The sequence below is a fragment of the Salvelinus namaycush genome, chromosome 23 (genome assembly GCF_016432855.1).
Source record: "Salvelinus namaycush isolate Seneca chromosome 23, SaNama_1.0, whole genome shotgun sequence".
NCBI lineage: Eukaryota > Metazoa > Chordata > Actinopteri > Salmoniformes > Salmonidae > Salvelinus > Salvelinus namaycush.
The window spans coordinates 19,553,824-19,565,557 of record NC_052329.1 but is presented as its reverse complement, the minus strand read 5'-3'; the positions used below and the strand labels follow the sequence as shown (position 1 = coordinate 19,565,557).

General features: G+C 41.9%; 1 protein-coding gene across 1 annotated transcript; it reads right to left on the bottom strand.

Annotated features, from left to right (window-relative positions):
- Positions 1-283: 283 nt before the first annotated feature.
- LOC120018936 (gamma-sarcoglycan-like) lies at positions 284-10,788 on the bottom strand. Its single transcript, XM_038962149.1, has 7 exons — positions 10,594-10,788; positions 6,522-6,626; positions 5,616-5,703; positions 4,690-4,806; positions 3,532-3,604; positions 3,267-3,390; positions 284-451 (listed from the first exon to the last, which is right to left on the bottom strand). The coding sequence occupies exons 1-7, from the start codon at positions 10,786-10,788 to the stop codon at positions 284-286; spliced, it is 870 nt and encodes a 289-aa protein (XP_038818077.1).
- Positions 10,789-11,734: the final 946 nt, after the last annotated feature.

Below are 11,734 nucleotides of genomic sequence, written 5' to 3'. Positions count from 1 at the left end.
GATGGTATCAACAACTATACTGCTTATTGTGGTATAAAGTTGTCATGTCACTGTTTCAGTTACATAGTAAAATAGTCTCAAATTGAACTTCCATCAATAAAATGCACCATGAAATAATTACTTAAGAGGATATGTCTTCAGTTTAACTGGTAGTTTTGTTCAGATATGAAAAGTTGTGGTTGTTTGTTTTGCCTTTTTGAGGATTCATATGAAAGTGTTTCAGAGTACCCAATATAAAGGCATTTTCATTCACCAGGGTATAATCTGATGCCAAAGACGCTTACTAGCACTCTTGGCTTTCACTGCACGTGGAGGTGACCCCGGCCTTGGACAGGAACAGCTTTCCGCTGGGACAAACACATACTTCGTAGAGTCCCTGAGCGTTTCCAGACACACCTCCTTGTCCCAGGGGGAGATTAGGCAGACGCACCGTCTCGGCATCCAGAATCACCTACACAGACAACACACAACAAAGGGCGGGATCAGACGCACCACTGCTGAAACACACATATACACGCCACTGCTGAAACACATACACGCCACTGCTGAAACACACATACACACGTCACTGCTGAAACACATACATATACACGCCACTGCTGAAACACATACACGCCACTGCTGAAACACATACACGCCACTGCTGAAACACATACATATACACGCCACTGCTGAAACACATACACGCCACTGCTGAAACACATACACGCAACTGCTGAAACACATACATACACACGCCACTGCTGAAACATATACATACACACGCCACTGCTGAAACATATACATACACACGCCACTGCTGAAACACATACACACCACTGCTGAAACACATACACGCCACTGCTGAAACACATACATATACACGCCACTGCTGAAACACAAACTCAGCAAAAAAAGAAACGGCCCTTTTTCAGTATCCTGTCTTTCAAAGATAATTCGTAAAAATCCAAATAACTACACAGATCTTCATTGTAAAGGGTTTAAACACTGTTTCCCATGCTTGTTCAATGAACCATAAACAATTAATGAACATGCACCTGTGGAACGGTCTTTAAGACACTAACAGCTTACAGAGGGTAGGCAATTAAGGTCACAGTTATGAAAACTTAGGACACTAAAGAGGCCTTTCTACTGACTCTGAAAAACACCAAAAGAAAGATTCCCAGGGTTCCTGCTCATCTGCGTGAACGTGCCTTAGACATGCTGCAAGAAGGCATGAGGACTGCAGATGTGGCCAGGGAAATAAATTGCAATGTCCGTACTCTGAGACGCCTAAGACAGTGCTACAGGGAGACAGGACGGACAGCTGATCATCCTCGCAGTGGCAGACCACGTGTAACAACACTTGCACAGGATTGGTACATCCAAAAATCTCACCTGCGGGACAGGTACAGGATGGCAACAACTGCCCAAGTTACACCAGGAACGCACAATCCCTCCATCAGACTGTCTGCAATAGGCTGAGAGAGGCTGGACTGAGGGCTTGTAGGCCTGGTGAGGCAGATCCTCACCAGACATCACCGGCAACAACTTTGCCTATGGGCACAAACCCATCGTCGCTGGACCAGACAGGACTGGCAGAAAGTGCTCTTCACTGACGAGTTTGCGGTTTTGTCTCACCAGTGGTGATGGTCGGATTCGCGTTTATCGTCGAAGGAATGAGCGTTACACCAAGGCCTGTACTCTGGAGCGGGATCGATTTGGAGGTTGAGGGTCCGTCATGTTCTGGGGCGGTGTGTCACAGCATCATCGGACTGAGCTTGTTGTCATCTGGTACCCTTCCTGCAGGCTCATCCTGACATGACCCTCCAGCATGACAATGCCACCAGCCATACTGCTCATTCTGTGCATGATTTCCTGCAAGACAGGAATGTCAGTGTTCTGCCATGGCCAGCGAAGAGCCCGAATCTCAATCCCATTGAGCACGTCTGGGACCTGTTGGATCGGAGGGTGAGGGCTAGGGACATTCCCCCCAGAAATGTCCGGGAACTTGCAGGTGCCTTGGTGGAAGAGTTGGGTAACATCTCACAGTAAGAACTGGCAAATCTGGTGCAGTCCATGAGGAGGAGATGCACTGCAGTACTTAATGCAGCTGGTGGCCACACCAGATACTGACTGTTACTTTTGATTTTGACCACCCCTTTGTTCAGGGACACATTATTCAATTTCTGTTAGTCACATGTCTGTGGAACTTGTTCAGTTTATGTTTTAGTTGTTGAATCTTGTTATGTTCATACAAATATTTACACATTTTAAGTTGTTTTCTGAAAATAAACACAGTTGACAGTGAGAGGACATTTCTTTTTTTGCTGAGTTTACATATACACGCCACTGCTGAAAAACATACATATACAGTACCAGTCAAAAGTTTGGATACACCTACTCATTTAAGGGTTTTTTCTTTATTTGTACTATTTTCTACATTGTAGAATAATAGTGAAGACATCAAAACTATGAAATAACACATATGGAATCATGTAGTAACCCCCAAAAAGTGTTAAACAAATCAAAATATATTTTATATTTGAGATTCTTCAAATAGCCACCCTTTGCCTTGATGACAGATTTGCAAACTCTTGGCATTCTCTCAACCAGCTTCATGAGGTAGTCACCTGGAATGCATTTCAATTAACAGGTGTACCTTGTTAAAAGTACATTTGTGGAATTTCTTTCCTTCTTAATGCGTTTGAGCCAATGAGTTGTGTTGTAACAAGGTAAGGGTGGTATACAGAAGATAGCCCTATCGAACATCTCTGGAGAGACCTGAAAATAGCTGTGCAGCAACGCTCCCCATCCAACCTGACAGAGCTTGAGAAGATCTGCAGAGAAGAATTGGAGAAACTCCCCAAATACAGGTGTGCCAAACATGTAGCGTCATACCCAAGAACACTCGAGGCTGTAATCGCTGTCTAAGGTGCTTCAACAAAGTACTGAGTAAAGGGTCTGAATACTTTTCTGTGGGGTTTTTTATTCTAAAAAACAGTTTTTGCTTTGTCATTATGGGGTATTGTGTGTAGATTGATGAGGGAAAAAACTATATTATCCATTTTAGAAAAAGGCTGTAACGTAACAAAATGTGGAAAAAGTCAAGGGGGTCTTAATACTTTCCGAATGCACTGTACATTTACATGTCACTAGGGGACAGCATCGCTGCTATTTATAGATATCAAGGCCAGTAAGTAAATGTACATGTCTCTGTCACATGTAGTGTAAAATATAAGTACAGTACTGCCAGTCAATAGCAAGTAAATCACACATTGCCTCACCAGTCCTTCACTGGAGTGCAATAGAAAGTCCATGTTAGATGCAGCCTCGATGTTCCCGGCCAGTGCTTTGACAAAGACTCCCTTTGGTGCATGCATGCTGAGAGAGCGGGTTGGAGACTCCAGCCTGGAACACACAGGAGAACATCAGTTTGATCAGTTCCACATATGACTGTGATAAAACAATCATTAACTGCTTGGAATTAAGAGTTCAAATTTCATATTGGCCTATTCCAAGATGTCAATGGTTATGGGATCCAGCATCTACCTCAAGTCTTTGAAGGGCTCAGCTTTGAGCAGGGGCGTCTCTACAGAGTGTTCAAACAGGGCACCTTCTAGACCTAAATAAAAACAAACACACAAGGTGCTCCTTATTAAGTTGATAGTTAATTACAATGAAACATCATTGGTGTTACCATAGGGATAGAGGTTACATATAGTATTCTATTTCATTCTGCTATGTACTGTGAGTGGGTCTACAGGTCCTGACAGTCAATTGTTCCCCTAGGTGCTTGTCAACTGGTGTTAGTGAGAGGATGACATGTGCACTGGCTCAGAGTCACCTCCAACCACCAGACTTGAAGGAGAGAGAGAATGTTTGCAGTGCTTTAATCACTGTGGTTGACAGCTCCCTTGGCTAGCTAATTACATCTTTATTACCACCAGCCTTTGCCAATCGTATGTTACCATAGCATGCAAAGCTGCTCACCTGACATCACACTATAGAGTCTCACTAGGTCTGATAGTGATATTGTAACAGTATACACATCTTTAGCTTTGTTCTGTTTGTGGTTTTCTGGCCAAGGTTGTGTTAACTTTTGCTCAGTGTCTTGCTAAAGTGAAATGACCGTCACCGTTCAGCGGTACGTCAGGCTCCAGATGTCCGAGACATAATGAAGCTATCAAAGGACACTCTCTTCAGCTAATTACCCCACACAGCACGAGGGCACTGACCTCCCATCAATACTAAAACTGGACACAACAAAGAGATTTAGGCAAAATAGACAACTTGAGCATACAGTCTATAAACAATTGGGTGGACTCTGATATGTTTGACTTCCGTTCTTAGTTAATGTAGCTTCAATTTACATTATATTATAAATATACTTTAATTATAAACCAACAAATTAAAAAGCAGTGTTTCTGTCACCTTTCCTGTCATTTTTAGATGAATGAGCTTGACTTTCAATACCTTTTCAAGGACAACTTCGCAGAAAAAGTAATAAACTGCTCCAGTCCAGTAACTACCATGTCAAATGAAAATATATTACTTTGATATGTAAGAAAACACTCAGTGATTCAGTACATTGCTCTCATAAATTACAATAAAATGAATGAAAACCCTGTTTGTAGTTCATATCTGTAATGCTGTATACACATGTATGGGCTAAGTGGTGTGACACTGACAGTGCAGACATGATTGTACCTGTGACACGGAGCTTGTCTGTCCCAACAACCACCTCTTTGTCATCAGCAGAAAACAGCATCTTGGTGTTGGAGCTGATGACAAAGTTCTGTGCATTTCCCTGGGCCACATTTGGACCTAAAATGACACCAGGGAGAATTATTAGAGACCAGAAGCAGTCAAAGCTGTGGGACTGGGAGACATAGGCTTAGCATAATGGAGGTATCATATGCTATATCACTAAAACATGTACATTTTGCACGCAGCTTTAAAATTTGGATGAATTTGTTCACTTTGTCACCTCTCTCTCATAAGAAATAAAGCCAGGGTGCCGGTAGGCCTACTGTCCAACTGTCTCCGGGCAGAAACAGGCCAGTGAGATATTTAATACACTTCAATACCATTTTCTATAAAAGCACAGAACAAGATGTTCTTTCCAAACGACTTACAGTATGTCTGAGGGGGAATAGACCAAATAACTGTTCTTTAAAACCCTTAAACTTCCTTCACAGAGGGTCACATAGATAGGTCAATGCCTTTTATGGCATAATGACCAAGAATACATAACAGTCTCGTGAAACACTGTAATTAGTTTAGTCGTTTGTTACCCCTCTAATTATGGCACACTCCTCTACGAACCCCACTGGCCAGCCATAAAAGGTGCGCAAATAATAGTCTCTGTAGGTCTGAGGCCCCTGGTGTAACAGATAGGCCATTCTGGTACTGATGATAGAAAGCTGGGCATGGGGTATTAATGGCAATCTGATGGAATATAAAAGGGGAGATGCATTTTGTCATTGCTAATTTTGTATTACATACAATAGAGCTGCAGGACAAGTCCATGAATGAAATTGCTGAAGTGTCCATATATCAGTTGAATAGTGCAATTTATAAATATTGCTAGCATGCTGTATGTGTGTAGGTGTGTGTGTTTTCTGTCCACTTACCTACAGAGAGACTTCCTGTGACATCATTCTTTTCATTGCGGGCATTGAGGGTGACGTTTTCAGACGAGTTCACCAAGAGAGAGGAGTCCTGGAAAAAAAATAACTCTTTGGTCATCAATAAGCATCCTGTGCATGTCAGATATCACTGGACAGGACTTTAATTGAACATGGGGCACAACACAAAATGATGCATTGCCAATGAATGGTACAAAATGCATCGTTATGCTCACAGGTTCAAGTATCTGGTCTTCATTCATACCTTTCAGAAAGCACTACTGAGTTACAATAGGCTAAAGAGATGTAGCCTATTTGGGCAAGTCGTGAAAAGCAGGTTGTGTATAATGAACACTGAATCTAATTCAAAACTGTCGACTTCAGTGTCAGTCCATAAATGGTGAATACATTGCCCTTTTAATGAAGCTCAAAGACAGAGTGGGGGAAAACACAGCACAGTGAGGAAAAACCATAAACATGTAGACAACTGCTGCAAAGTGTTACCATCTGCTGCTCGATTGCACACCATTGACTGTTTTCCACCACAAATATCCAGGAGGTAAATAAGGAACTTGCTGCACTGTACATCCACAGGGACTGCCAAAGCTTATTGAGTAAGACACATTTCCCAACTACGCAAGAGAACGATGTCAAAATACAGATCATCTGACTATACCTCAGGAAAGTTGTTTTGATGTAATTGCCCAGTGTTTTTAACAGGAAGCGCTCCTAGATTCAACAAACAATCAACTTTGATTTCTATGGTTTCCTGACAATGAGTCAGAGCTTGGGAACCCAGACCACTTGTAATCAACACAACCCTATTGGACTGGGTATGAGTGTTTGAGGAGAAGGAGGAGCAGGAGGAGGAAGGAAGAGGAGAAGGAGGAGTGTAGGAGCCTGTTTGCTTACCTCTCTGGAGTGGATCTCTAGGGCGTAGAGAGGAAAGAGGAACTCTGACTCGCCGTCCTCAAGCCTCACTCCGTCCGATGTTACTTTTAGGTGTCCCATCCCTTCCTGCAATGACAAGCAGAAAGAATTAACTCAGCAAGGCATCAGAGAAAAGGCAGTGCACAGGGTCCTACAAGAAATTCACTCCGTAACCATGACCATACTGTGTCTCCAAGGATTTCTGTGACACCATGTGTTGTTTCTAACTCTGGATGGTGAGTGAATCTATTTTAGGTGCTGGTCTCTGCTGGGTATAGTGTTGGGAGTTAAACACACTGTAGTGAATATATGATTCATAGCACCCCAGGCAATAGTGACTTTGATAATGATCCAGTGTGAAAGAAAAGCAGAATCTCTGATTTCAATTCCACCTAATAACTACTTCTCTCAGGCTATATTCCAAAAGGACGGAGGAATCATGAAATGTGTATAAAACTAAGCTTACTGTGCTAGAGGGCAAATGTTGGTTTTTATTCATCCCACCAGGCAGCCATTGGATGCCAAGGATAAGAGACATGTGGCTATACCCTCCAGGACTGAGGGTAAACTCAAACTAAAGCAGCAGAGATCTATGTGTTTGCTCTGCCAATGCAGTCACTACATTCCCAGGGTGTGTTGTGTTGTGATGTTTCAGTTACTCCTAAGCCCTACTTATACCTGGTGCTAACATGAGTCCTTTGTCCTGATCTTGTCTAAATTCTAATTGTGCCTTCATTTCCAGAAATGTCTACACATGGTATTAAAATGTGTCTGCTATCTGTCCACTGTGTCTGCATTGTGACCTGATTTCCTGGTCTCTTCCTTTATATAAACGATTTCACAGCTAAATAGTATGTATTTATTGTAAGACACATATTGATGTAATAAGTTAATGGTTACACCTGTCAAAGATTTTAGAGGGCAGAATAATGATGATTTAAATTTTTTCTCTGTCCAGATCTGTCTACACTTGTAAGATATCCAGACACAATGCGTTTTCTGACTACCTCCGAAGGGTTGCAGGATGATCTGATCACAATCAGATCACAATTGTGTCTTTTGATTGTCTACACCTGTCTAAAAATGTGGGCACAATAAGAATGTGGACAAAATCAGGACAAAGGACGTAAGTTAGAAGCAGGTATAAATGGGGCTTCTATCACTTTTTAAACATTACTTGTAAATAATATTGTAAATCAATGCAAAATTAATCAAAACATTTTTGCCTAATACATTATCACATCATATTGGCTATATGCTTGGCCTGCCAATATTGTTCATCTCAGACCATATTATATTTCAAAACTCGAGCTTTCATAACAAAATAGATTCGTTGTTGTATCACTTGAGGCACAGCTGAGCATAAATTGAAATAAGTAGCTTTTTATTTTACTGAACTGGATGGTCAGTCTCAGCGGAGGGAAGGAGAGAGCAACAGAGGATCCGCCTCTCACGGTCCCTGCTCTCTTCTTTCCTCCAGTTGAGTGACCAGAGAGGGTACACCTCCTCCCATTGATGTCGAAACTCGAGTCGCACCGCATTATTTCTGCCTCATTGACAAATTCATGTTGTTCCTATGACCAGAGAATGTGAAATATTCCTCGATATTAATATAGACAGAAGGAGCTGCTAGTAATAAAAACGCTGGCAAATTGATACACTTCGCTACTAAGATCCAGTTTGATCAGAAATTAGGTCGGGGCGCCGTATGGATGGTGTGACGCAATTGCAGAGCCTCCAGAGGAATGCAGAGGCCAAATTGAGCTCTGTACGGAATCGTCGTGCGCCTCCGACATTTTTTAACAATGCAGAGGGCTCAGTCAAATATACTTATAACTAAATCAAGATAGACCACAGCCTGTCGTTTCAAACGGGAACAAATGAGTCATAGTGGGCAGAACAAGCAAGGAGGGGATAGAGCCAAGCACGGGCTAAAGAGATACTATTGGCGAGTTTTAGCATGCATGCGCATATTTCCGTTAGGGAACGCCTACTCTGTGAAGTGCGCGTGTGCAATAACTCAATTTGCGTTTGCACTCCTTCTAAACAATACCATTTTTTTAAATGTTGGCGACGGGGAAAGTCTTCAAAACGTAGTTCACTCTGTTCGTTACAGATTCTAGTTTTAGGAACAGAAAACTGTATTGATATCAAATGTTTAATCGATGGGAAAATGTGTAGAATGTCGGCCAAAATCCATCTCGTTCCATCTTCTCCCACTACCGCCCCTGGGCATAGAAACGCCAAACGGATGCGTTACATTTATACTTCTAGTGAAATATATGTCTCATTGTTCTATATGTGGCTCAGAAGCTCCTCATTGATATGATTGGTTGACAGTAGGTGGGCGGGAGGTCCTGTTAAACACAAACTCACTTCCTTGACAACAGCACCGCGAAGCGCAAAACGCATGTTTGCTCTGACTTCTGCAGAGGCCGTATTACCGTAAATGCCATACAGCCAATGCAGGCGTCAGATTGAGTTTGCGGTGCCTTTTAGTCATTGCAGCTGCAGTGCGAGATGGAAGTAAGGAGAAGAATCTCACTTATAAAAACAGCAGCTCTTTGCTGTATTCTTTGACAGTTTCTCCCTGGTAATGGTTTTAAAAGTTATGAAATCTCAAGTAACTGAACTCTATACTACTCTGTAATTGGTCATCTCTGTATAGCCGTCGCAAGATCCACTTGTTGATGCTTATTTATTTAGGCCTCATTCCCCCTATCTAAGATACATACTGCAGCCCTCATCCTCCACATACAACACTCTGCCAGTCACATTCTGTTAAAGGTCACCAAAGCACACACATCCCTCGGTCGCTCGTCTTTTAAATTCGCTGCAGTTAGCGACTGGAACGAGCTGCAAAAAACACTCAAACTGGACCGTTTAATCTCCATCTCTTCATTCAAAGACTCAATCATGGACACTCTTACTGGCAGTTGTGGCTGCTTCGCGTGGTATTGTTGTCTCTACCTTCTTGCCCTTTGTGCTGTTGTCTGTGCCCAATAATATTTGTACCATGTTTTGTGCTGCTGCCATGTTATTGTCATGTGTTGCTACCATGCTGTGTTTTCATGTGTTGCTGTTGTCGGTCTGTTGTAGGTCTCTCTTTATGTAGTGTTGTCTCTCTTGTCGTGATGTGTGTTTTGTCCTATTTTATATTTATGTTTTAATCCCTGCCCTGTCCCCGCAGGAGGCCGTCATTGTAAATAAGAATTTGTTCTTAAACTGACTTGCCTAGTTAAATAATAATATCAAACTCTGTGGGTCGTCGAACCTATAGGCACGGTGATTCGAGCTATCTGATTGGCTATCCTTGTCAGCCTGGTAGGCGGAGTTTGTCACTACAGACAAATGAAAAGGTTAAAAATGGGAACACGCTGCGTACCCAGCGCGCAGAAAAAACGCAGTCGAATGAAAAAATAAATAAAGAAGCGCAAAAGCCTTTATCGTTGGCTTTTCTACAGAAATGTTTGGTGATCGACCAGTCGATCGCGATGGACCGGTTGGTGACCACTGTTCTAGAGCATCTTCATAAATCCACATTTGCATCTGGAGGGATGTTTCTTTGTCTCATTAACAAACATTTCTAATTTTTAACGGATTCAGGAAAAATATTATATGGCGTTTTGTCCATACAACCACCCTAGAATATAGCTTCCTGACATCCAGGACCTCAATACCAGGTGGTGTCAGAGGAAGGCCCTAAAAATTGTCAAAGACTCCAGCCACCCTAGTCAAAGACTGTTCTCACAGCAAGTGGTACGGGAGCGCCAAGTCTAGGTCCAAGAAGCTTCTAAACAGCTTCTACCCCCAAGCCATAAGACTCCTGAACAGATAATCAAATGGCTACCCAGACTATTTGCACTGCCCCCCAGGTTTTATTTTCTTAAAACTGCATTGTTGGTTAAGGGCTTGTAAGTAAGCATTTCACTGTAAGGTAGAATTTGATTTGATTTTAAATCTGTCTGTAGTCTATAGTAAAGGTCAGGTAACGTGTTATTAATGAGCTAGAGCTAAGTGGTCTTTGGAGAGCCATGTCAGTGACCCAACATACCGTGTTAAACCACATGACCCGGAGGATCCATATGGTAAGGGCAAAGTTCACAGTGAGGATGATAATGAGCAGCAGGACAAACAAGTAGAGGCAGCGCTTCCTCCAACCGTAGATCCCGATCTTATAAATTGAGTCAGGGACCGGGGCAGGGACACTGCTGTCCTGGGTGGTGTTGACATACTGCTCCCTCACCATCTGCTGGGGAAAACACATGGACAAGAAAAGAGGCAGTTTAGATCAATGGACATGTCTGACTGACTATACATTACCCTGAAGTGGCAGTTATTTATAATCATCATCATCATGCATCACCAGTGGACTTGCTTAGTTAAATAAAGGTTGAATAAAACAAAATCTATTGGAAATTGCCTCATATTATTAGCAACCATGTACAGTACAATGCCTGTTCTTATGACTCTAAACACCTCCGTCACTAATGATCAGCTGGATATCTGGCCAGAACACATGGAAAACTTGAATATATTTCTGACATCTCAAAGATGGCAAGAGAGAGAACTCCTCATTCCATTGGCTTTAGTTTTAAGTCCAGACCATATACTGTAGAACTGAACAGAGCGTGATTCTTGGGTTCTATCGGAATGCACACTCATATAAATCAACAGTACCAGAGATATAAATGGCAAAGGCTTTGCTGCTTCTTCATATTTTTGTCATATAAGAGCAAAATGATCTCAATTATTGACCAGTTAGAGCTAACATTTTTTTTTTCAAGCATTCTACTCTTCTGTAAAGGGTGGATCGATGATATGAAACAGAGACATGAAAAGCCCAGTAATATTTCTAAAGAATGCGCTGAGAATATAGTCTGAGGGCTGAGCACAAAGCCATAGCTTTTTTGCCCTACAGGAATGGAGCCAGGGCTGGTGTCACATTTAATTGATTAATCAACATTTATACTTTCATTCAAGTCAATGCCTGAAGAAAATTAATTGAGTTGTAGGCAGTAGCTAAAAAAATGCCTTTCACGAACAATGACAATGAAACAAGCCCTTTCACCAAATAATCTCCACCCTGAATCCTAGAATCATGTTTAACACTGCGTGAATAAAGTATATACAGACAACATGATTAAATGTGACTGATAAAGGTGATACAAATAAATTATTATTATTTATTATTT

What these genes read in the sequence shown, in the direction of transcription:
- LOC120018936 (XM_038962149.1), bottom strand. Translation starts at nt 10,788, where the DNA reads ATGGTGAGGGAGCAGTATGTCAACACCACCCAGGACAGCAGTGTCCCT. An exon ending in GGGTCATGTGGTTTAACACG is followed by an intron (nt 6,627 to 10,593) that starts GTATGTTGGGTC and finishes TTGTCATTGCAG; the next exon opens with GAAGGGATGGGACACCTAAA. An exon ending in AGACAAGCTCCGTGTCACAG is followed by an intron (nt 3,605 to 4,689) that starts GTACAATCATGT and finishes GTTTTTATTTAG; the next exon opens with GTCTAGAAGGTGCCCTGTTT.